The 27,289-nt window shown below is 43.4% G+C and overlaps 1 protein-coding gene across 1 annotated transcript in view; it reads left to right on the top strand.

The window, feature by feature from the left end:
- The window catches only part of LOC133123651 (nck-associated protein 5-like), a 122,548-nt gene extending 95,871 nt beyond the window's left edge, over positions 1–26,677 (top strand). Inside the window, exons 12-17 of the mRNA XM_061234129.1 lie at positions 338–458; positions 3,348–3,435; positions 6,376–6,678; positions 8,989–9,095; positions 11,980–12,168; positions 24,526–26,677. Of these exons, the coding sequence (XP_061090113.1) occupies positions 338–458; positions 3,348–3,435; positions 6,376–6,678; positions 8,989–9,095; positions 11,980–12,168; positions 24,526–24,807 (1,090 nt within the window). The 3' untranslated portion in view covers positions 24,808–26,677. The remainder of the gene's footprint in view (positions 1–337; positions 459–3,347; positions 3,436–6,375; positions 6,679–8,988; positions 9,096–11,979; positions 12,169–24,525) is intronic.
- The last annotated feature ends 612 nt before the right edge of the window (positions 26,678–27,289 follow it).

Raw genomic sequence — 27,289 nt, 5'->3', positions numbered from 1 at the left:
CCGGTATGATCCATGGTTCGCCTCGACTGCCCCAAGCCATCTCAGCTGTGAAAAAAATATATATATTAGACCACCTTCGATAAATTGATATACTACTTCAAATTGTAACCGACAGATTTTATCAAGGCTAGTTAGAAACATTTATCACTTGACAAGTCCAGAGACAGAGAGATAAAACTGGTTATTTCAGATATTACGGCACGGGGAGACAGTGGCAGGATCGAAGGCGGATAGTGTCATTTATCAGTGAAATCACTTTCTACCTGCGGAGTTAATATAAGAGTGGCTCGGCAGACGAAAAAAAATAAAAATAAAAATAAAATCCTGTTTCCTACAGGAGTGTAACTCAGGGCAGCTCCCATAGTGCATCGCTTCCTGGCATCCCCAACAGTCCCCAAGGCATTCCCGTTGAAAAAAGGGAAACGAAGGAAGATATTGAGATTCATGGTGATGCCAAGGTAAGCTCAATGGAACGGCATAAGAAATGTTATTTATTTTTATTTTTTTAATACTTTTGCAAGGTCGTGTTCTCAGGAAAAATCAACAAAAGTGTGTCTTTTTCTGAAATATCTTCCCCCAGCCATCCATATATTTCCGATGTTTTTTTTTTTTTGGTTGTGTGAGCAGTACAACTGCGGCAGTTGTACCATGTCACGCATCGCAATGTGCGAAGTGCATGCAGTCAGTATACATATACTGGAACCTATTAAAAATATTCTGTTATACTGTATACAGTATATATGGAAGATAAAAGGACAATTAAGCTTAATTAATTAAAGATTGAGATTGAAAATGAACAATAGGTAATTTGTCGATGCATTGATTTTGTGATTGGGTAAAGCGGAGATTGAAAGCACACTCATGTTACGATTTCTGAGGGCTCAAGCTTTGGAGGCGCTGTGGGCCTCTTTTTTGACGGCTGGAGTGTATTTGGCACAAGCTTCAGGCTACCTCCATTGTTGTAGTGCACTGAGTCATTTTAGAGGCTCATTCAGAAGACCCAGATAACAGTTATTTTGATATAATTAAGCCTCTTAGCAACATCTAATTTCACCCTTCATACAAACATTTTTCCACATCAATCCAATCTCGTTTCTTTTGCTATCTCACAGTCCCGCTTCCTTTGTTATTGTGTCAGAGTCAGTTAGCTTTGAATCGTCCTTTAGATTACACCTTGTATTTGCTTGTCTGAATAAAAAGGCTTGTCATTTGCGTTAAAAACAATGCTCCCCGCTGGGTTCTTTGAATCATCCGAAAGAGCAGGGTGAACACACGGGGGGGGGGGGGAATTGTGAAAATCGGTCTGGTCTGATGTGTATTTCTGATTGGATGGTGGAGACTTTTCAAAGGCATAACTGGAGCCTGCCGTGTCCCCTGCCTACAGAAATAGATGAAGTGGTATGAGCACTCATTGTTTTATTATTGTCAGTCAGGTCTTCTCGGTGGTTAGTCTTTATACCGTATTTCACCCACATCTCACTTGGCCTCTTAATGCATGTACAGAGAAATGAGAATTACTTATCTGCCATCTCCACAGTTCTGAGATATTGAGCTTTTCAGTTCATTGGTTTTATCACTTTAGAACTTCCTAAAAACTGGAATTGCAGCCAGATTAAAAACTTTTTTACGTTATATAACACCCTACATATGCCAAAACTAAAATAAAAAAAAGCGATAAATGCAAAATGTTGTTTTTTTTATCAAACTCTGATACTTAAAACCCTATCATCTCAGGATATGGGATATATGTGATATATTATTATATTGGTATGTATTTTGTTTTATTCTGTCAAGGAGGCTTGCATCAGACTCCACGTCAGTCGGACGGTGTCAGACGTCAATGATAATTTTTCTTGTCATATCGGGGCCGGTTCATTCTAAAAAAAATGAAACGGTGAAAGAAAGTAGAAGTGAGAAAAGTGCTGGTGAGAAAAGCTGGGCTGTGAACGTGCTGTCCTCACAGGCAGTGTTCATGAACAGCTTGGGGACTGCTTTTGACGAGTCTCAAGGCCTTCTAAGCGCTACCGAGACTCACGTCTTCAGCCTGAGAGTGAGAGACGTACAGGCCGGGCTGAATCCTTCACGTTATCCGCCGCAATATCACTTCTGTAATACCCACGCTGTGAATGTCATGCCTCACGGGATAATAAGCCCATTATGTTAATGGAATGTTTTGTTTGTTTTTCCACCATAATTTTGTGATGATATCATATCCATTGTAATTTTTTTTTTTGTAACAATACTTAAGTCGGGTGTATTCTCTCGTCGTATATGACAGCAGGTAGGGCTCCAGGTGCTGAAGGTTGCAGTGCCTTCAGGTAGGGCTCCAGGTGCTGAAGGTTGCAGTGCCTGCAGGTAGACTCTGTTCCGGCCACGCACTACACCACCAGATTTCACCAATGGGCTGGGCTTCCTTCTTACATTACACCATATTATGTCCAGAGTGACATACAGTTGATTAGACTAAGCAGGAGACAATCCTCCCCTGGAGCAATGCAGGGTTAAGGGCCTTGCTCAAGGGGCCCAACGGCTGTGCAGATCTTATTGTGGCTACGCTGCGATTCTAACCACCAACCTTGCCTGTCCCAGTCATTTACCTTAACCACTACGCTACAGGCCGAACCAAGCAGGTAAAGTAATGGGTGAAATCTGGTGGTGTAGTGCATGGGTGGGGCAGACACCGCGGCCCCCGGGTCCTGGAGCTGAGTCACGCTGTAGCGTGAGACAAATGACGTTCACAATTTGGCTCTGACCTTACTATTAACATTTATTTTTTCCTGAATTACTCTACCGCCTTCCATAGCTGATACGATGCATACTGGTGCACTCTTGGCTCTATTTCTAGAATAGTGTGAGGGGTATTAACAGTATTTTGTATTTGTTCAGTGAACACAGGGCATTTTTCCTTTTAGTGAAAGCAAATTGTGTTTTTTTTTTTTTTTTTATGACACAGCCAAACTAAAGTCCAGCCATGTGAATAATCACTCAAATTAAACTCTGGCTTTGGAGAATCTTTTTGAAATAAAATGTTTTAATTTAATCCCCATGAATATTGTTGACTATATGCCATATTTAATTAGATCTAGTTCTTCACAGCGGAATGGTCATTGGAATGAGGCCCTGCTAAACCTGCCACATAACCTCATGGGAACTTCAGCCATGATCCAAGTGTCCAAAATGTTTATCCCCAAAGATACAGTTTATCCCCTTTCTACAGTTGTGAGATCTCTGTTTCTTCATATGATGCTGTTTATTTATTACCATAATTCACACTGAAATCATCCTGGGTACGTATTCACATAAGGTCTTAATACGATGTCATTGCTGCCTGTTTGCTCCACTAACAGACCCAGAGTGCGACCCAGAAGATCAGCCTCAGAGCTGAGAGAGAAGCAGACCTTGAACCCGAAGCAAACTGTCAAGACAACATGATAGGTAAGGGCTTGCACCAGTGCCTGTGCGTGTATTTAACCCCTCAACCTGAAAAAACACTCTTCCGCTTCCTGTAGTTTTAAACGTCTAATCAACAGAAGTGCCGCTTGAAAAATGGGATTTGTGAGTGCTAGTTTTCAGTCAGTCAGTGGCACATTATTACAGTTCTTATCTCCGCCTCTTATGATGGATGTAATTAGTTAAAGAGCCAATTTTGCAAAAGCGCAGCAATTGCAGACTCTCATTAAAGGATTATTCAGATTTTATCAAAGTTCACACCATGTATTGGGAAATTAAGTGCTTCGGCTAAACACGTTTTGAGTGGTCCTGGGAAAGTTTTACAACTGCAATGCAATTATTGTCTGAATAGTCAAATTGGAGGATTTTAAAAGTTCATAGTGTTGTCATGTGAGCTGGTATTATGCTGAAAGGCTTCAATCACACACAAATTGTCCTCTTGCCTGTTGTTGACTGCAAATTTATTTGTTTATTTTTTCTTCTCTTTAAAAGCTTCTCTTTCTCTTTTCCAATGATTGTGTGTGTGCTCAATAGCACAGCTGTTTGCTGTTTGCTGTAGCTCATAACTCATTGCTTTTATAAGTAGCACTCCTGGACTTGCATGTGTATAAATGTGTATACAGATGCAAGCACACTTGTACACAGAGCTTAGTCAGTAGAATGCGTCCTTCTTGTAGAATGCCCTGTCCGTGACTTTTCATTTCATTCTGTTGACCCACTTGAAACCTCACCGTTATATGTTTTACACAAACAACAGATAGTAAAGGACCGATGAAAGAATTGGACCATGTACTATGGGAAACCCAAGAACTAGAACTATTGCTACACAGCTTGCAATATTACAGGCCATACAAACATACAAATTACAGGCCTCTAAAGCATCCGGCTGTTCCCTCTTATAGCCATTTAAGTCCGATTTCAGTACAATGCTACTGTAAAGCAAATGCAACATTAATGCATACACATAGGGAATGCCTGCATTGTTCACCTTAAAGGGTGGATTTTTCCTTGTCTACCAAACAACAACCACGTTAGAGGATTCGTTCACTCTCTTTAACTCGATGTGGTTCCCTGTGTGCAGTGTTTTCGTTTTCAATTCTGGGCATTAGACAGCAATTAAGGAGGACTCATTAGCCAGCACTATTCAGAGCAAACGTGTAATGAAGCCATATTAAACAGCACTCCCATCTGTTTTATTCTGAAGAAAAATAAAAATGGAAGACGAAAATACTGTAGCTGTACACTCAGTGAGCACTATTGTGTATTTATTAGATTTATTTTTTAGACTTCTACTGCTGTAGCCTATCCACTTAAGAGGTTTGACGCGCTGTGTGTTCAGAGATGCTCTTCTGCATACCACTGTTGTAATGTGTGGTTATTTGCGTTACTGTCACCTTCCTGTCAGCTTTGACCAGTTTGGCCCTTCTCCTGGGACTTCTCATTAACAACGGCCACAGAACCACTGCTCACTGGATGTTTTTAGTTTTTCGCACCATTCTATGCAAACTCTAGAGACTGTTGTGCGTGAAAATCCCAGGAGGTCAGCAGATTCTGAGATATTCAAACTACCCTGTCTGGCACCGACAATTATTCCATAGTCAAAGTCACTTAGATCACATTTCTTCCCCATTCTGGCATTTGGTCTGAAAAACAGCTGAATCTCTTGACCACGTCTGAATGCGCTCATGCATTTAGATGCTGCCACATGATTGGCTGATTAAATATTTGCATTAACAAGCTGGTGTACAGGTCTACCTAATAAAGTGCTCACTGAATATATATATATATATATATATATACAGTACAAAAAATGTCACATGTGAAGTCTAGTCAGCTCTGTCTCTCACACATAATATAATGATAAGAGTAGAAATTGGGCAAAGAGTGAAATTCGAAAAATACAATAGTGTTTAGATGTGTGAAATTACACAAAAAAAAAACAGTCTCAGCTTGGATCTTTCTTAGCGAAAAATCCATTTCTTATTAAAGAAATTGGGATTTTATTTTCTTTCTTTGAGATATTCAGATACCCAGCCCTGTTATACCGCCACCCTTGCTTGCCAGTTGCTGTTGTCTCTGTAACATATTTTTCAGTCTACCTCACTACATCACTTCCTGCTGACTGGCATCCGCCAGCATCCAAATGTATACCTTAGTGTAGGATTTTCCCTTATTCCATTGCCATCGCGAACAGCCATCACAAACAGCCGTAATATCTCTTGACAATCGTTAGCCGAAAGGCTCATTGCCCAACAGGTGGTGATGCAGCGCTGTTTGTTTCATATTGCTTGTGAAAGCACTGATCGGTATTAAGATAATATCCAGAACATGGTTTGGTGTCAAGTTGTGTGCATCGCTGTTTTATAACCACAATAGGACGAAAGTCCTTCTTTACCTAAACTGGGTTGTACGTACTGTACAGAATTAAGTTACCCGAAGAACAAATTATTATTTTATTGTGTAGTTTTTTCTATCCCTTCTATACCACAATCATCATTTGTGAGCAAACTTTGGCCTTATACCTCTCATATAAGGAGCACGCACAATACAATTGTTGGTGTATTTGAATAGACTAATTATTTTTAATGATTAATTTCATTACACAGTTTAAGCATCTTGTATTTTATTTGCACAGAAAGGTGTGGGTGTTTTGAGGTAAGGCAAACAAAGCACTGGCCAGACCAGCAGGCTCTTGTTTACCAAATCTGGCTCCCATGGTGACTGAACAGTTTTTTTGTTTTTTTTTACCGTCTGTCAAATAACATTCTTCTTTTTCCCGTATTTTTTTTTTTTGTTTTTACTTTTTCCACGTTGTTTGAACCGTCCCAAGATGCCCTATTTACCCACAATCCCTTTCTCTGCTCGTGATTCCACTGTGTCCTCGTTCTTCTTCCCTCTCCATCACGCGCTTCTCCATCACCCCAGGCTCCGGCTGTCAGACTCGGACTTTGGACAGCGGGATCGGGACGTTCCCCCTCCCCGACTCCGTCGCCCGGGCGACGGGACGACACCTCCCCAAATCCACGTCCACTCCTCCTGGACGGGCTCTTGGCGCGCCGGCCGGGCGTGCCGACGACCTCCCCCCGACCTTACCGCCCGAATCACAAGTGCCTTCCAAATGCAGCCCTCGCGCCCCGCCCGTCCCCAGCCACTCCCCGTCGGACTGCGGCGTATCCCACAGAGGTGTGTCCGACACACAGACCCGCCTGTCGAAGCCCACCGCCTCAGGTAAGGAGCCAAACAGTGGGCAGAAGCCACATACTTGGACAAATGGCTCCAGTTATAATCCTGTCTAAAATGACCGTCTTCAGGCTGAGGCTACAGGCTGCCCCAGTTATGTACCTTGGCCACTAGGCTACAGGCTGCCCCAGTCATGTACCTTAGTCTCTAGGCTACAGGCCGCCCCAGTCATGTACCTTAGCCACTAGGCTACAGGCTGCCCCAGCCATGTACCTTAGCCACTAGGCTACAGGCTGCCCCAGTCATGCACCTTAGCCACTAGGCTACAGGCTGCCCCAGTCATGTACCTTAGCCACTAGGCTACAGGCTGCCCCAGTCATGTACCTTAGCCACTAGGCTACAGGCTGCCCCAGTCATGTACCTTAGTCTCTAGGCTACAGGCTGCCCCAGTCATGTACCTTAGCCACTAGGCTACAGGCTGCCCCAGCCATGTACCTTAGCCACTAGGCTACAGGCTGCCCCAGTCATGTACCTTAGCCACTAGGCTACAGGCTGCCCCAGTCATGTACCTTAGCCACTAGGCTACAGGCTGCCCCAGTCATGTACTTTAGCCACTAGGCTACAGGCTGCCCCAGCCATGTACCTTAGTCTCTAGGCTACAGGCTGCCCCAGGCATGTACCTTAACCACTAGGCTACAGGCTTCCCCAGCCATGTACCTTAGCCACTAGGCCGTCCCAGGACCCTCCTAGATCATGGAAAGTAGAAAGAGTTGTCCCTGGTTTTACTCTGCGCAGTTATCCAGCTAACTTAGTAACCCTGCTGTGTGAAATACCCCACTGGCAAGCTACTCCAGAAATTAACTTCTTTCAGGATAAAATATAAATCTGACAGTTCAGATTTGAAATTCACCTTTTCCACCTAAATGCCATTGTTCTGCTGATGGAGCGCAGCTCGAAATAGCTTCATTAATACAGTTTAATAATCCCTTTTTACGTTTCTTGAAACCCCAGTCCCCCTGACACTCCTTTACCTGAGATTGAAGAGATTAAATGTCTCAAGTGTCTTTAAATTGGTTAAAACAGACAAGACAAAATGGTCGTCTATAATGTTATTTTTAAAGCCTGATAACCTCACTTCTTACATTTCACATCCTAAACGTCATACCATTCTTGTTTATTACCTACCTAGGGTCGTACATGCTCTGCCAAACAAACAATTATTCAGCGACGATCAGTTATCAGATGAAAAACAGAGACACGTCAGATTTCTCTGTTTATAAAGACCGAGGAGATCTGCTGTGCCGTGGAGCAGCAGGGGCAGTTTTCAGACCTTGCTGTGAAGGCATCTGCTCTTGGTTCAGAGGGGTAATGAGGAAAGGCTCATTTGGTAGGTGGTGCGGTGGGAGATTACGCGGTGCATGCGAGGATGCGTTCTGGACGGCTCCCCGCGTGTGAAAGAGGCAGTTGTGATTAGACCCTGTCATCATAACAAATTGAGGCAAAGCATGGGAGCTACAGATGGCCTCATGAGTGGAGAGACTGAGATGAAAAGGGCCGCTCCGATCTCCATGCAAATTAGCCTGTCATTGCCTGAGAAATGAACTTAATTATGTTGTCAGAAGGTAGACTTTTAAAAAGGGAATGAATAAAACAAGGGTGGGGAAGAAAAAAAAAAAGATCACTCCAATTCACATTTCACTGTTATTATTGAGGGCACTTAGTTACTCTATCTGCCAGATCCTGCCAGTTTTTTTGTTTCGTTTCTCTCTTTCTTTCTTTTTTCTGCCGTGGGCTGCTTGTCGAGTCTGGGATGCTCCACTGGAAAATTGGTGATGTAGGGAGATTGTTTGTCGGCCATTGATGCATCGCAATCGAGTTTGTCAGGAAAGCAAACACACGGAGACCCTCGCCGACGGCCTGCCTTGCAGTGCTGTGGGAGGGCCCTTGTGGAAGGGGCCTTGGCTGCCACACCTCGTACTGTAGCTTGTTTGGAGAAAAAAAAAAATATATATATATATATATATATATTTTTTGCACTGGAGTGAATGTCAGGATCTCAGGAAAAAGAGCCATCTGCAATGTGGAAAATACTATTTTGCCTTTTAATTTTCCTCTATGGGGGATGCTTGGGGATTTATACTGTAATTAAAATAGCATTACGTATTTTCATTATACTAGTCGCTTTACTTACCTCTATGTATTGCTATCCTGTTAGGAATAATGTAATACACGGCTCCCCGATTATATGTGGTCGACAATACAGGAGTGTCTTAATATCCTTACTGTGCCTGAGCCCCCGATAAAAAGCGAGCCAGTCCCAGACATTCATTATGTAATTTTGGCTGCGTGATGTCGTAGGTGTGATGAGAGGCAAGAGACTGAGCCAGAGTGAGTTTGGCACAGGCCCAGAGGATCATGGGAAAGAGAAGGAGAAGAGGAGGAGCGCCAATCACAGCCCCCCTACGGTAAGAGCCTTTTTATTGGCGGTAGAGCATGTTTGTTTTATTTATTGATCAAAACTCACCTTTTGGTTTGTGACAGTGCTAAATGAAAAATGGACTGCATTTTTATTGTGCTTTTATCCCAAGCGCTTTACAATTAATGCCTCTCATTCACCCAGTCACACACACACACTCACACACCCAACAGTGATAGCCTGCCACGCAAGGTACCAATCAGCTCGTCGGGAGCAATTGGTGGTTGTGCGTCTTGCTCAGGGACACTTTGACAGGCCCAGGGAGGAATTGAACTGGCAACCCTCCGACTCCTAGACAACTGCTCTTACCTCCTGAGCTCATGTCACTCCCAGGTTATAAGCAGAGTTAACATATAGATCGTGCATGCCAATGAAATTGTGTATCAAATGTGTTTAGCACTTCATTAATGAAAACAGGCCATTTTTTTGTTTTGTTTTTTCATAGTATAGCACTTCCACATTCTGCTACAACCTCTCTTCCTACCCATAATTACCATATTGGTTAATTCACTCCATAATTTACTGAAGGGGAAGTTTTCAAGAAATGTGGGATATGCTCACTGCTTGTGGTGAACTCCTGCCAAGAAAGGAGAGTCTGTGGTGCTTATCACCCTCCCTTTCCTCTTTATGTGGAGAGGATGGATGATCGAGATGGAGATGAGTTTGCAGTTGTGTGAGGGAACTCCCGTAAGTGTAAGGGAGTACGTGGAGTCTTTGGAGGAGGGTGTTTAGGTGAATTTGTATGGGGCTTAGGCACTCATTCTTCTTCTAGTATAGTCTTCTTACCTTTTATACTATATGCAGTTCTAAGTGAGCATATATTCAACGTATTTACGTATGTCTTAATGTAATTATTCAGTATTTTGTGTTATAAAAATATGTTCTGTAGTATAGGTGTTTAATTGCATTCAATGATGTGACCCTTACAAAATAAATGTCTTCTGTATTTAATAACAGGCACTTTCATGGAGAAGCAGAACTGGTTTTATTTGAATTAATCTGTTTTTCATGTATAAGTGCTTTTACTGTTTTGGACAAGATTTTAATAATTTTAATACTTTTATTGAACCATGTGTGTTGAACAAATGGAAGATAGACCTCTGTAATTTTGGGTTAAGTAGTTTTCTTAATCAAAAGGTTTCCTCTGAAAAGCCGTTCTGTATTTCTCTGACATTTCCCAAAGTGCATTAGTGATAAAAAATGAATTACTGTATGCTTTCATTTCTGTTCTCTTCTGCACCGGAGCTGCTTAGAAAAGGGAGGCTTTATTAGTTTCTAATGCTGTTAACCTCGGAGACAAAGGCAGAGGAAGCCGGTGGTTTCGGTGCTAATCTGGTGGTCACTCTTAACCTCGTCCAGGACAGAAGGCAGCCATTTTGTTCTTTCTCGGGAGGCAGCAGCAGTGACAGCAAAATGGATGCCGAGCACGACCCATCAGCGCCGTGCCTGGGTCACGATTCCTCACTCAACGGAACCAGGAAAACCCGGCAAGGTCAGTTCCAGGAACTACACTGCAACTTAATTAAAACATTTCGGGATTAAGCCTAGTCTTAGACTAAATTCAGTACATTCAATACAGTTGTAAACTCTCCACACAATGCTCTACTTTAGTCTAGGACTAAGATTAATCTGGTCTCTGTGAAATTAGCCCTTTAAGTATGATTTATTATTTTATTTATATCTTTAAAAAAAAAAAAAAGTTTCAAAGGTATGCATTCATGGTTATGCAAAGACATTTTGAAGGGCACAGCAACCTAGGAAAATGGTTTTACAAAACGTGATTGCACAGAATCTATTTAACATAAATAGAAGGAATGAAACTGACTAAGAGCAACAATGATAATACAAATATATATTTTTTAAATGAAATCACAGGGGAACATCACAGGCTTGGGGCAAAAGGGGCAGATGCTGAGGCACCCAGCGTCCCCACCCCCCATATGTCCCTGCACCTTGCCAAATTAATACATGTGACAATACCTTTTGTTTTTGCCTCTAAGCAACTTAATATATGACTCTGAAAATATAGTCGCATATAACTAACTGCAGCCACACAATGTGGTTCCATACCTATTCATGTGAACTTGAATTATGCTAAAACTATGGTTACCTGTAGGGATTATTTACTGTTATAGATATGGCTATCAAGCAGTACTGCCTATACATCTCGAAGGCTATATGTGCTATACTCATTTAGGATTTATGTTGCCTCATTTGGTTGAAAACAATGCTGAGAACCAGAATGCACAAAGCACTTTGCTATATTTTCTAGCAAACAACGCTGCTAGCCCTCTTGGTTTGCTCCATTAGCTAGTTAGCTAATGCATATTAGTCCCACTGTAGGTCCTGACGGACTGTTGTCATTAAACAGTAGTTAGTTCCCCAATATCTGACCAAATCCCAAATCCGTACTGTGTGCTTGGGACTGCAACCAAACACACTGCAATATTGGAAACGACCAAATAAACTAAAGCAGATTCTGTTTCCTGTTTGTCTTTGACTGGCTGCTGGGTTGAGCTCATTGTATTGGTGTAGCTTGGTCTTTAAGGATTAATTTGCCTGTTATATATAGTTTTGCAGAGAGAAATAAAATGGGTACTAACGAGCTAGAATTCTGCATTATTCAGGTTTTTTAAAATTGTCCGGGGAAATAATTCAGTCGCAATTATTATGCAGTTAATTTTAAAGCCGTTAGTGCGGGAGCCATTTGTTGCATGATACATTTTGTTTTGCCCAAATTGTGCTTCTCTAATTAAGAAACGCATTAACTACAAAACCAGGAAAGAGTCCCAAAGTGCCGGTTCATCACCAGCTCGTTCGCCCACAGCTGAGTCAGTACTGCCGTATCACCGCACCGTACATTTCCCCGACAGCAGACACTCACAATGCAGAACTCTCTGTACACAGCATACCCAGAGGAGGCGGAGCTTAAGAAGGGCGGCGTGGAGAACCACCTGTCAATCATGGACTGCTACCAACGGGACGTGCTCCTCCAGTACAGGAGGGAGGAGCTAAGAGAGGCCGAACACTACAGCTCTTCAGACAGAGAGAGGAAACCCCAGGTGAGTATCACAGTGTTCATAAAACGGCCATTGCTCACTTTTAAAGAAAAGTGGACATTTTAATCTCTTTTTAAAGAGGTAATTTACTCATGGGGCCAATAAAAGGCCTAACTAACAACTAATTTGCAACAAAGTCTCTCACAAAGGTGTAAAACAACTTTCCTAACATGAAGCTGATTCCAGTTTTATTTACTGCTCTTAATCTGGTAAAATAGAGGGCCATGACTACAGTAGAGAACTGCTTTTCATGCAGAACGTGTTACTTAGCTGACACTTTTATCCAAAGCAATTTACGGGGGTTGATTAGACTAAGCACTATGTACAATTAAGAATTGTGGGGTTAAGGGCCTCGCTCAAGTACCTGACAGTTATGTCGATCTTATAGTGGCTACACCGGGGCTTCAACCTCCAACCTGGCAGGTCCCAGTCATATACCTTAGCCAGGCTACCGGCTGCCCTTTTGATTTCGATTTCGAATGATACCAAAGCTATCTCTCTACTCGAGATATCAAGCAAGTTCTGTCCCCATTTTGAGTGCCACCAAACCACGTTGTTTGTGACTCATGAAAGGTGACAAGTTGGCTAGCCTCCAAGCCAATGCACAACGTACGACTGATCACGATAGAACGGGTCACATTTGTGCTTAAAAATATTTGACATATTTTAATTCTAGGTGGCACGGATGGTGCAGTGGGTAGCACTGCTGCCTCACAGCAAGGAGGTCCTGGGTTCGAATCCCCGTCGGCTGGGGCCTCTCTGTGTGGAGTTTGCATGTTCTCCCCATGCCTGTGTGGGTTTCCTCCGGGTACTCCGGTTTCCTCCCACAGTCCAAAGACATGCAGGTTAGGCTGATTGGAGAGTCTAAATTGCCCATAGGTATGAGTGTGTGAGTGAATGGTGTGTGTGCCCTGCGATGGACTGGCAACCTGCCCAGGGTGTATTCCTGCCTTTCGCCCAACGTAGGCTGGGATAGGCTCCAGCCCCCCCGTGACCCTGTTCAGGATAAGCGGGTTCAGATAATGGATGGATGGATGGATATTTTAATTCTGTCGCATTAAGGGAACTCTCCAGCACAGAAAGTTCTAGAAGCCCGACTTCCAGTGGAGTAACGAGTCGCTTTCTCTCCCTGGAAACAGATGAAATGCCACGTTCCAAATCTCCGCATGCATCTCTGCCCTTTCCCCCCCCCCCCGCGGAAATTACAAAAAACTTTTACATGACATTCGTGCACTTTTAATGGGCAATAATCCTCCTATCAGTGGAAATCATCGTTAATTTCACTGACCTACAGCTCAAAGTCAATAAAGTTTTGGTGTGGAAAATGACTGGATGCGCCGTTGCCTTTGGTCATCCCAGGGCTGTCGTTACGAGGGCGTAAACAGCATTAGGCGGCGGGTGTCCTGTCACTGCAGGGTACTTTATGAGGTGATCAATAGAACAGAAGACAGCGCATCCTCACGGGAGAGCGACCTTCGCCTCGCCCGTCCGGCTGCGTTCATTCACGGCAGGCCCGTTCTGCAGAGCTGGGGAAATTATGGGTCAGTTTCGCAGACAAGGATTACGCTTGGTCCAAGACTGTGGGCCAGTTGCACGGACACAGATTCATCTTAGTCCTGGACTGAATTCTCCATGCAACATTAAATTTAGTCCAGGACTAAGATGAATCTGTGTCTGTAAAACTGGCCCACAGTCTTGGACTAGGTGTAATCCTTGTCTGTGAAACTGACCGATAATTTTGAACCAACATGGAGAATCTTCAGTCAGAATTGAATTTAGTCTAGGACTAGGCTTATTCTGTGTCTGTGAAATTTGCCCTAAGTTTTATTTTTCTGTGGATATCACCATTGGGGAAATATTTTTGGTCCTAAGCTAGGCTTAACCCTTGTCTAGAAAACTGGACCTATGGATCAGTTTTGCAGATGCAGATTAGTCCAGGACTAAACTTAATCTGCATCTGTGAAAACCAGCCCATATATTTTCTTAGCTGCAAATTGTGTTAATGAACACGAACAGACTAGTTATGTATGCAAGTGCTGTGTAATTGCTATTTATTGCAAATATACTTTTAATTTAATTGATCTAGTTCAGTATGCCAGGGTTTAGGGTTTAATTCAAGATATGCGCTGAGTTAGAGCTATGGCCCTGGCTGCGATTTTAATTATGTAATAATTACTGTAATTGATCATGTAATTACAATACATGAAGCCCAAACCTGCCAGCGCAAGCAAGCAAGCGGACAAAAATCCAAGCAGACACAACTGATTTCCTGACCTGTTTCAAGAGCTTTTTTGGTCAGGTCCCCCCGTTTTGTAATAGGACATTTTGAAACCACCTCTTTGATTCTGTTTGGGTGCCATTTTGTTTTTGGATGGGGCAGCCTGTAGCCTAGTGGCTAAGGTACACGACAGTGACCCGGAAGGTTGGTGGCTCAAGCCCCGGTGTAGCCACGATAAGATCCGCACAGCCGTTGTGCCCTTGAGCAAGGCCCTTAACCCCCGCATTGCTCCAGGGAGGATTGGCCCCTGCTTATTCTAATCAACTGCAAGTCGCTTTGGATAAAAGAGTCAGCTCAATAACTCTAATGGTTTCTAGTGGATATTTTTTATTCAGCCTTCACTGTGCCACCCCTGTTGTCTCTAGGGGCGGCCCGTAGCGTAGTGGTTAGGGTAAATGACTGGGACACGTAAGGACGGTGGCTCTAATCCCGGTGTAGCCGCAATAAGATCCGCACAGCCATTGGGCCCTTGAGCAAGGCCCTTAACCCCCGCATTGCTCCAGGGGAGGATTGTCTCCTGCTTAGTCCAATCAACTGTACGTCGCTCTGGATAAGAGCGTCTGCCAAATGCCATTAATGTAATGTAATGTAATGTCTCTCTGCACCCAGGGGGCACACCCTCCATTTTGAGAGCCTTTGAGCTCTGGGATAAACAGGATCCTCATAGCACTAAGGCACTGCCAAATGGGCAGGCCGAGTGGATAATGCGGTCATCAGTGAAACAGTTTTGTGTTTTGTCTATCACAATCCGCCATCTCGGTCAGCAAATGCTGTGTACTGGATAGAATATTTTTTTTTATTGATCACTGTTTTATATTCAGTGTATTAGTAACGTGTGAGTTGCTAGGCCATTGTGATATGATACACTATGCACATCACGGTGGCAACGGGAACAACAATAACGCAGATACGGATCTACCAGCAGTCATTTTGCATCGAGCTGACAAAAACAGCGCTGAAACAAATGTATTTATGTCTCAATAAAAACGCAGCGCATAATGAATATCGTCCTTAAAAGCAGCACGACTCCGTCGCGGTGGTGGGAACGTAGAGCGCAACGCTGATCTATTCAAGCAACATTACCTGGAATCTTGAGTGTTTATATAGCGAGTAAAAACCCTCACTCGTTAGAGCGATAACTCCGCGATTTAAGCCGCGGCTTACACCGCGCCTCTGAGGGTAATTAAGCAGTGAAGCAGCGGCGTCTTTGTGGGATGTGGGTTTCAGGTTTGATGTGGAACAGTGGGAAACTGACACTGGCGGGGGAAAGGGCCGGGTTCGCAGGGCTCTAATGAGGATGTGCAGGGGGAGATGGTGCGGGAAGCAAACGGCCTCGCCTTTTGATACCGTCTCCCCCAGGACCGCAGGGCAGCAGGGGGAGAAAGCAGGCAGCCAGCCTGCAACAGAGAGCCCCACATTCGGCTATGCTAACCCAACGAGAGAGCCTTAAAGACGGAGGTTATGGAGGCGGAATGGGCAGTGTTTTACCCCAGCGCTTCAGACATCCCGACAGCTCTGTAGCACATCCCGGTTAATTAGCCAGACTCGCGTCCACATGAAACCGTGCAGGCGGACACACTGGAGAGTAGCGCGGTCTTATAACCAAGCGCTGTTTGGAAGGATGTGGTCTGAGCCATGTAAATATTTAACAAATGTAAAACGCGAGTTGAGTGTACTGGCTCGGCGTTCTAGTATAAATAATTTATTCAATTTATCTCGTAAACACTAGGGGGAAAATGTAGATAAAAATGTATTACATGCAGCGTCAACCACGTCAAGGTCGCCGTCCTCAAAATGATTGTTATTGCAGATAAAAAAAACAGTTTTTTTTTTTTTACACTTATGAAAATTGCCAGCTATCTGAGTCTAGGCCTTGCCTGTCAACGCACAACATAAGTAAGATCCAAAGCCTCACAACTGATATCAAATTTCAGAAAAAAGACCTAAGACGTAGTGAGGAGTAACAACCATTGGAATGCACGAACTTTAGCGTATACTTTTGACTTTATTTTTGCTTAATAAGGCAAAAATATTGGCAATGATATCAAGACAGTTTTGACTAATTTCAAGAATTGCCAATGGAATAAGAACATTTCACTTGTCAAGCAAACAGTGAATTAAAGCAAGCTGTAGCAATATTTCCTACTTGAAAAATATCATCTTAAATCCTACAGTATTACAGGACTAAAAATATTTGTTAAGATGGACTTTTTGCGGACTTTCCACCGGTAAGGAAGTACACAAATACATCAGATAAACATTCGTCCTGCTTATGCAAATCCCCACTAGCCCTACAAACTTGTCAGCAGACTCTTATGTAGAGGAATGTGCCTTATTTGTTTTTGTTTTTCCAAAATATCACATTCGGATACTTACTGAAGCGAGACAGATTAATTACCGTGGTCAAGGGCTCAAACCGCAGTGTCCCACAGGGGAATTAAACCTGGCACATCTAAATTACTGACGTTGTCCTTAATCATTGCGCTAAACTTCCATTAGATTTGCGCTAATTCCACATCTGACACCTGTATAAATTCACTGTTCCCCTGACACCATTCAAACCAGAACTGCCATGATTTTAGACACTTATCCATTGGGAAGACAAGTGCTTTCAAGTGATCCTCTATGAATTAAAGAATGTCCCTCTGTTCAAAATAGTTTGGTCCAGTCCCTAGTTTGGAATATCATAATTCACACCTGCAATCCATATGAATAAAAATATATCCATTCTACTATTCAATAAAGTTCGGTGAATATGACGGTTAATATGTGGCCAATAGGCGGTTACCAATACGAAACCGCTAACATTATCAAAATGATAAAAGATTCAAGAGAAACGATAATAATTCAATATAATATTCGCCTACTTTGAATGGGTTCTTTAAGGAGAAAGCGCTATGCATTCCACCGCCCTTTTATTAGTGGAGCTTGGCAGCGTTGTCTCCAGCGAAGCAGGCCTGCGATTGCAGGGTTTTGCTGTGAGCTGAGAGGAGCGGAGAGGCGGCGAGTCTTTATCAGTGACAGTGCAGGTTGGGGAGAGTAGGTTTGGGATAGCGCGGCACTGCAGCCTAAGTGGCGTTAATAACCTTTTGCAAACACTCTGGAGGATGATATAAACTCTGGCAACTCCCATCAGCAGTCCTCATTGCCTACGCTGGCCCTAATTCATCATCCAGGCGTCGCTTGACAGCTCTGGCAACCCCTCCCTCTCTTCCTTCCTCCCCTCCCCGAAAACAACCCACCCCCCGGCGCCCCACCCCATCCGACTTCATGGGAGCCTGCTAATTCTTTGATGGGGCAAGAGAGGGAGAGTATCCCGGAATCACACCTCCAGGTTTTATCGCCAGATTGACTCTAAATGCGGTTTATAAAAAAACATTTGTCTTAGTTTCTTTATTTTTCACATTATGAAACGCTACAAAATTGCTTTTAGCTCACATTTCATCACTTACGGTTAAGTGCAAAGTGCTCGCAGTCCAGACTGAGCAGAACCCGTCCGTACTGTTTTTAGCATGTTTGCATACACTTGCATAAAATACAAAGAACCAAACAGTCGGTTCGCGTTAAGAATCGCATCTTTCACGGCGGAGTTGTCCCAGAGTGCTTTGCAGAGTCATATCCGAGGGAAGTGATTGTCATACCATGAATAAAAGATGTAAGATAACTGGCATTTGAGAATTGGGTTGTTTTCCAGACATGCCATTTTGTTTTATGCCAGGCCTTTTCACAAGGTAATCTGCAGCTCATTTCACACCAGCACTGTCACTGTTATAGAGTTGTTGTTCATGCCATTTTATGCTCTCATGTGGTGATTTGTCCCATCCTTTCTGCATTGCGAGGTCACAAATGAGAAATTTCCCAGAGTTGTTTTGTTCCGCAGCCAAACCTACAATCTAAATCTGTGACGTAAATTCATGGCTAACATGAAGTAATGAGCAATCCCTTGCAACAGACTAAATGAGTGATTCATGGAACCTTAAATTAATAACCGTGCCGTTTCTGCAGCTCACATATAGTTGAGTTCTGTCTGCAGTTTCTGTTAAACAGTTCATGGGAATTTCACCCTGCTGTAAAATCCAGCTATGACCAGCTTGAAATGATATCTTGATCAGACATTTGTATATGCACCGGCTAAATGGTAAATGGTCGGAATTTATATAGCGCCTTTATCCAAAGCGCTGTACAATTGATGCTTCTCATTCACCCATTCATACACACACTCACACACCGACGGCGATTGGCTGCCATGCAAGGCGCCGACCAGCTCGTCAGGAGCATTTGGGGGTTGGGTGTCTTGCTCAGGGACACTTCGACACAGCCCGGGCGGGGGATCAAACCGGCAACCCTCCCGACTGCCAGACGACTGCTCTTACTGCCTGAGCCATGTCGCCAGACGACTGCTCTTACTGCCTGAGCCATGTCGCCCCCAGCCACAGACTGCAAGTGTGTCCTAAAGATTCTACTGGGCTCAAGTACGGGAGTGAACCAACATCATCTAGAGCGGTCAGAGAAAATAAATGAAGGTGATTGGTTGGGACAAAAGCCCAGCTCGCAGACCAGCAGCCCCAGTATGGACACTTCCTGTAGAGTTTGTGCTTCCTATAGAGTCTGTGCTTCCTATAGAGTCTGTGCTTCCTATAGAGTTTACGCTTCCTATAGAGTTTGCGCTTCCTATAGAGTCTGTGCTTCCTATAGAGTCTGTGCTTCCTATAGAGTTTGCGCTTCCTATAGAGTCTGTGCTTCCTATAGAGTCTGTGCTTCCTATAGAGTCTGTGCTAGATGTTGTCAGCAGGCAGGCTGCTGTAGCCCAGGTTTTTTTTCATGCGGAGAAAACGGTGTCCCGCACGATCAAAGAGGAACGAATCGCGAGAGAAGCTATCCTGCCCGCCAGACAAGTGTAATCACGGACAATCACAGATAAGGCCCCTCGCGCCCAGACCGGATAGATCCTCGCTCTGTTTGGAAAATGGTAGGATCATGATTGCTGTTCCCCAGTCTGCCCGGGGCCCAAAACAGTAATCACTGATCACAATCAGAATCAAAGCGGTCTGCGTTCCAGCTTTTCGGCGGGGATAGTCTGTCGTGCTCCGGCTGAGCCTACCGCCCCTTCTCCCTGTTAATTGCGCGGTAGTGAAGCTTGATTTTGAATATTATGAATGATTATGAGTTTGTGGCTATACCCGTCACTCTGAAGATGATGCGAGGCCGGCAGGTTGGGGAGATGGAATTTGAAATGTAAGTTTGGACATTTTGTGATTCGTCTGTGAATCCGCTCAAGGGAATTCAATGGGCCCCAGATTTTGAACACATTTTTTCAATCAACATTTGCATATTAGATACGTATAAATACAGATACAATTTCACAGGTGTGTTCCAGTTCTCACTCACGCAGACTGGTCTGTGAAAATTCCTCATATGCGTGCGTATATACTTTGACTGCCGACATGTGGATATATTGTATATCAAAAGAACACACATATTAAAGTGGTGTATCTATTTGAGTGTTTATACCATGGCTGTGTACAACAAACGAACATTGACGTTCAAGTGTTGAAATGATCACATTGTAGTCGTGTACAGCTGCCAATATACAAACCCATGTTCTCCCAGAATTCTGTGCCGGCATAGTGAATGGGATCATTGTTCTGAAAAAGCATACGTGCCCACGAATATACTGAATGATTAGGTATTGTGTTGAAAAATGAAAAGTTACTGCAGTTGTTCCTTTGTTGTTGTGATTATAGACAGCACAGAAGTTGTATCTGTTTATCTGGAGAGATGCAATCATGGCTTCAGAGAGTGAATTGACTGCCACACTGCTGTCACTGGGTTTTTGCATTGTTTTGATCTCTAAACTGCGCCGAGTGAGTTCTTCAAAGCACCAGCGCTGGCATTTCTCACTGGCTTGTTTGCATCACCACCGTTTACAGAATGTAAGTGCCGTAGTCTAACTACAGGAGGAGCTGAGCATATGGAAAGCTGTGAGCATTGATCCTTAAGTCGCAAGTACAAGTTCATTCTTCTTCCAGTTCTGCTGCTACAGTAATATGTATGTATGTTTGTATGTATATATGTATGTATGTAGAATGATGATGGCTTGTCATTCTACATGCTCATTGTTATTATTATTATTATTATTATTATTATTATAAGAAAGGGGTGATGATGAAGAAGTACTGTAGGAGTTTGTGTCGAGCCTGTACCTAGATGACAGGTGGAGCCATTTTGCGGAGTTTAAAAAGGACGGATTCGTGTGGCCAATAGAATTAAGGGATGATTAACAGTTTGAGTTTGAGAATTTTGGCAGGGAAACGGGGAACACTCCCAGCTCTGTGCCGTTGGGTTTTTAATTACAGTGAGTGAGGAGCTCCGTTCGGTGCACTGTGAAATATGCACCATCACTTATGCCGAGACGTAGGACGGCCAGTGGACCGTGAAGACCCACGTGGAATTAGCCGCAGATGGTTGTCAGTAATGATGTATGTGAGGTTCAGAACAATGCACGCAGGGAATGCTGTGGTCTGCGTGTGTACGCACTCGAGCTGTGAGAAAGTGCCACAGGTCTGCCAATCACACCGATAAACTCTGAGCTGGGAGGACTGCGGGGTTCTCCAGTGTAATTCCACGGGAATTTGGAGTCGGTAGTGCTGTAATTGTTCGCAGATTCTCGCCAGCGTACATTATAATAGCGTACAACATTGCAGCATGGTTACGGTTGATAAGAACGTAACAACTTTTATGACCTTTATTTTTTTTATCACTGTGAAGCACGGTGATTTTCCGGCTATATTGTGCGTAATGCTTTCTACCGCGAAATGTTCTGAGGCTGCTTTTGAGCGTGCAAGGTTTCCACAACGTTTGCAGAACGTTTGCACAATGTTACTTCATTGACTATTGACCACAGTACTACAACATTGTGTCAAGCAATGACCTGACCGGACGTTATTGACGTTATGCATTAGCTGCGGTCGTGTGGTAAATATTCTTGAAATATCTACACAACGTAGCATATATGAAGAAGGCAAACATTTGTGTTTTTTTCCTGGATAATGTAGAGTATGTTCCCTATGTCTGACTGTATGTGGGCACCCATGTTTTTATAGGGATGGTATTTACTATTCAACATATCCCATAGAGATGATGGGTGGATTTTCCCTGTATTAGTGATTTTAAGTGGAATTTCAGAAAGAATCATGGTTTAAAAATGCAATTCTTTTTTTTCCTTTTTTTTCCCTTTTTTTCCTTTTTTTTTTAAATTGATATTTTGATATTTGAGAGTGTTTCCATTCTTTTCCGGAACTTATCGAAGCGCATTTTACAGGTTGTGTAATATCTGTCTTATTGCTGGATTTATGATGGTTTCTGGGTGTGGATAAGCTCGTTATTTGTGTCAGATTAATACTTGGAGGTGTTTTTAATCAGCCTCTTCTCTGTCTGATGAGGGACTGAGAACAACGTCCATCTGACCTCTAGACATGAGACCTCATTAGATATCCTGTACGTTCCCAAAAGGCTGCGATTCTGTTACAACACCGTAATCGCAAGGAATTGTTTCCTTTGAATTAAAAAAAAAAGTATCAGTTGTGGTATCAGCCTATCTTTGCGATGGCCTGCGCTTTTGAGTTGTCGCCATTTCAGCTAACGAATTGAATAAGTAAGCTGAAGTTTTGTTTTATGAAAGACAACTTTCTGCCCACATTGTTGCAGGTCAACACCACGAGACTAATCCCTAAAAACATTCTGAATGGCTAGTGGACTGTAAAATGATAATGATGTTTTTTGTACGGTTTTTTTTTTCAAGTTTATTTTGGTGAACAGTGAGGACACTGAGGATATTTCAGTGCTTTTGCCATCAGGATGTTTTGCTTTTATCATCCGTATTGCTGAGCACTGCTGCATCTGGTCGAAGCAGGAAATTATTCCGTTGAAGTGTTTGTTCTGTTTTCATGTAGGCTGCCATGAAGAGTACTGTATTTGACCCCATTTAATGGTTTTGGTAGATTGAATGTTATTCACTCGAAACTTTACTCGTAGACTCTTCTTCTTTTTAGTCTCAGAGCTTCAAGTTTCTACTAGTTTGCATTAACATATATAAATTAGTTTAAACATTATAACTATTACTATAATTGATTGTAATATTAGCTGAGGCAATAAGAGCAGTCGTCTGGCAGTCGGAGAGTTGCCGGTTTGATCCCACCCTGGGTGTGTCGAACTGTCCCTGAGCAAGACAAATGCTCCTGACGAGCTGGTCGGCGCCTTGCATGGCAGCCAGTCACCTTGGTGTGTGAGTGTGTGTATGAATGGGTGAATGAGAAGCATCAATTGTACAGCGCTTTGGATAAAGGCGCTACATAAATTCCAACCGTTTACCGTATAATTGTACTGTGTGTATAGACACATTCCCCAGAGTTGCAGCAGTTTGAAATCATCACATCTCCTCGATGAAAGGGAGATCGTTTGTTTCTATTTTCCTGTATGCGTGCGTCACAGTGCTCCTCCAGCCTGCCAGAAAAAACATTGTCAATATTCATTCATTCATTCATTCATTCATTCATTCATTCATTCATTCATTCATTCATTCATCCATTCATTCATTCATTCATTAATTCATTCATTCATTATCTTAACCCGCTTATCCTGAACAGGGTCGCTGGGGGCTGGAGCCTATCCCAGCATACATTGGGCGAAAGGCAGGAATACACCCTGGACAGGTCGCCAGACACGGGGAGAACATACAGAACATACTCTGTGTGGAGAGGCCCCGGCCCATTGTCAACATACGAATGAAAAATGAAACAATTTAGCGCAGATGTGTTTGTTTTCAGTAGCTGGTGAAAGCAGTATGGGTTCTGTGCCAGTCACACCGTCTCATGGGTTCTGTGCCTGACGGTGTCTGTCTCATGGGTTCTGTGCCTGACGGTGTCTGTCTCATGGGTTCTGTGTCTGACGGTGACTGTCTCATGGGTTCTGTGCCTGATGGTGTGTCTGTCTCATGGGTTCTGTGCCTGACGGTGTCTGTCTCATGGGTTCTGTGTCTGACGGTGACTGTCTCATGGGTTCTGTGCCTGATGGTGTGTCTGTCTCATGGGTTCTGTGCCTGACGGTGTCTGTCTCATGGGTTCTGTACCTGACAGTGTCTGTCTCATGGGTTCTGTGCCTGATGGTGACTGTCTCATGGGTTCTGTGCCTGATGGTGTCTGTCTCATGGGTTCTGTGCCTGACGGTGACTGTCTCATGGGTTCTGTGCCTGACGGTGTCTGTCTCATGGGTTCTGTACCTGATGGTGTGGCTGTCTCATGGGTTCTGTACCTGACGGTGTGACTGTCTCATGGGTTCTGTGCCTGATGGTGTGTCTGTCTCATGGGTTCTGTGCCTGACGGTGTCTGTCTCATGGGTTCTGTACCTGACAGTGTCTGTCTCATGGGTTCTGTGCCTGATGGTGACTGTCTCATGGGTTCTGTGCCTGACGGTGTGACTGTCTCATGGGTTCTGTGCCTGATGGTGTCTGTCTCATGGGTTCTGTGCCTGACGGTGTGACTGTCTCATGGGTTCTGTGCCTGACGGTGTGGCTGTCTCATGGGTTCTGTACCTGACGGTGTGACTGTCTCATGGGTTCTGTGCCTGATGGTGTCTGTCTCATGGGTTCTGTGCCTGACGGTGACTGTCTCATGGGTTCTGTGCCTGACGGTGTCTGTCTCATGGGTTCTGTACCTGATGGTGGCTGTCTCATGGGTTCTGTGCCTGACGGTGTCTGTCTCATGGGTTCTGTACCTGATGGTGTCTGTCTCATGGGTTCTGTGCCTGACGGTGTGACTGTCTCATGGGTTCTGTGCCTGATGGTGTCTGTCTCATGGGTTCTGTGCCTGACGGTGTGACTGTCTCATGGGTTCTGTGCCTGACGGTGTGGCTGTCTCATGGGTTCTGTGCCTGACGGTGTCTGTCTCATGGGTTCTGTGCCTGACCGTGTCTGTCTCATGGGTTCTGTGCCTGACGGTGTGGCTGTCTCATGGGTTCTGTACCTGACGGTGTGGCTGTCTCATGGGTTCTGTGCCTGACGGTGTGGCTGTCTCATCCTCCCGCAGCAGAGGAAGAGCGAGTCGGATGACTCGGCAGACGAGGGCCGGCGGTCCGTCTTCCCGGGCGTGTCCCTGGAATCTCTCAATCAGCTGAACAGCGACCCGTTCCCGGAGCCGGAGCGCGGGAATGCCGCGGACAGGGCGGCCGGAAGGGGCCCGGAACGCCGGAACGACGAGCCCTCGTCCGGCTGCTCGGACAAGGCCGGGACCGACAATCCGGCTTCGCTCAGCGACTCACTCTACGACAGCTTCTCGTCCTGCGCCAGCCAGGGCTCCCATGATGCATAGGGGCGCCGACCCGGGCCCGTTCTGGCTTGTCCCGGGCCGGCAAAGCACTTACTCTAAAAACTGGTGGGAAAAGACGGACGGAGAAAGCGAATCGGACAGGAAAGTCCCCCTCACGGAGTTCCCGGGGGACCCGGAGAGAAGAGGCATTTGAACTCACTTTCAGCTTCAGATGTGTTCTGTGCTTTTCTTGGCATTGCACTGTAAAATAAATGTAAAAAAAGAAAAAAAAGAAGAAAAAAAAAGAAATGCTGTACAATACTGGGTTTCCTAGGATTTTTTAAAGAATTAAATTATATTTGTAGCAACCGCAACAGCAAATATGAAAGCAATAATCCTTTCAGTGTGTGCCATTTGACCCGTTTATGAGGTCTGAAATCTCCATTATTTCAGTTTACCGGCAGTTACTTCTGCCAGTTGGATTTCTGTTGGGAATGTTGACTAATTCTGGAAAACTGATACAGTGGTGAACATGTGTGTGCTGTTTGGCAGATCTGTCCCACTGACAGATAGAATCATCTACAGCAATATGTTATTATTTCACATTTAAGTATAATACAATTTTACAAGGTTTGATTTGTATTTGAACGCATTTTGAATTTCTTAGCTCTCATCATCATGTTTTTTTTTTTTTGCACTATTCCATCTCCATATCTGACTGGACCGTAATCCACACAGAATGATGCCTAGATGGAAAAGGATGGATTTGGGTAGAGATTTGGGGCAATCAGTGTAATGTGAGGAATTAAATTATAACTCATTTTCTGTATTGGTGACTGTAAAAGGGTGGATACTTGCATATAACATAACTTCATACGTAAATGCGCTAGTTGCTGAGTCATTTATTACACTTATATCATGCAAGACATATAGTAGAATCCCGAAGGGCACATATGCATCCATTTAATGAGTATTTATATTTTTACATCATTCATTAAATAACAGGGTCAATGATAATAGCTCAGGGAAAATACTGGCTGTATGCAAATAATAAAAGTAATTATGAATAATTCATAATTCTGTGATTTTACATTCTACACATAGGAAGGAGCAATTAAGTTAACATTTGAATGAAGTTATAGAACAGTCCCTGCTGTGCAGTTAACTACGAGACTATTTATAAACTGTGATTGAATTTGAAGTGTCAGTCCCATATTTCCTCACTTGACTCTTGCTGCTGATGGCAGTGTACACAGTTCAAACATTTTCACCATTTAACAACACTTTTTCTTAAATGTATTTGAGTGATTTGAGTGAAGGCAGTGCTGTCATTGAGTCAAAAACGTTTTCAGTATGCGTCCTACACATTTCTACGAGGCAATAATTTAAATCATTGTTTTATAAACGCTTGGTTTTGTTTACTGAACTTATTCCTCATCTTGCATTGCGTTTTCATGCTTTAAAACATTTTCCTTTGTGGGAAAGTCTGTAGATATTTTAAGATAAATGTTTTATTGTTCTGTAGAAACTGCCACTCAGTACGAATTAAATTAACTCTGTGTGTATTCAGGCCTTTGGAAACATGCCAAAAAATCAAGTTATCGCAGGCTTTTTAAAGGGTGCTAATTCCGTCTGCGCTGTTTCTCTGTTAAAAATTTTCTATGAAACTGTCAATATGTATGCAGAAAGTCAAAGGACAAGTGTATTTTTCTAGTTGTTATGTATTTATAACCACTTTTGTATATGGAACTGTATAGCAGTGTAATTGTATTATTCTCTGTGTGTCCTCAGTTCTTCTCTTTTAAAGAAAAGCCAATACCGACTGTGTTATTTTGGTAATAATTTGTGCAATTGCCTGTTACATTAGACTTCTATGCTATATTTTATGTCTGCTATCAGAAAGAAATAAAATTATTTCAATTTGCAAATTTCAGTGCAGCCTGAAGAACCATGACGTGTGAACTAAAATGTGTTTGTTGGTTGCGGTTGAGTGTGTAATGATAATAATAATAATAATTTATTTAGCTGATGCTTTTATCCAAAGCGACTTAGAGTTGATTTGACTAAGCAGGGGACAGTCCTCCCTGGAGGACAAAGCAGGGTTAAATGGCCTTGGTCAAGGGACAACTGTGTTGATCTTATAACGGCTACACCGGGGCTTGAACCACCAACCTTCTGGTTCCCTGTCATTTTTATTTATTTATCTGAACACTTTGTTCCATTGTACAGATTGTATTAATAAGCACAAAATCAATGTCTAATACAGTAGTGGCAGGTCAATGATTCTGAAGCCTTTAACATTTAAATAGTTAGATTTGGCATGTCCACCTTTTGCTTTAATGGCAACATGCTCTCAAGCTGGCACGGACTCCACAAATTTCTGCAAAGCCTGATGATTCAATACATGTTCAGTGGGGTTGAGGTCAGGTGATTGTGGATTGTCCAGCACTCCTTACTCTTTGGTCTTCAAGTAGTTCTTGCAAAGCTAACTTTTTTTAAAAATCCTTTAAACTTTGTTTATTTCCAGGATTACATAAACCTCCCC

This window comes from Conger conger, chromosome 3, assembly GCF_963514075.1.
Source record: "Conger conger chromosome 3, fConCon1.1, whole genome shotgun sequence".
NCBI lineage: Eukaryota > Metazoa > Chordata > Actinopteri > Anguilliformes > Congridae > Conger > Conger conger.
Note: the sequence above shows the minus strand (reverse complement) of the source record. Positions and strands in the feature narration are given on the sequence as shown.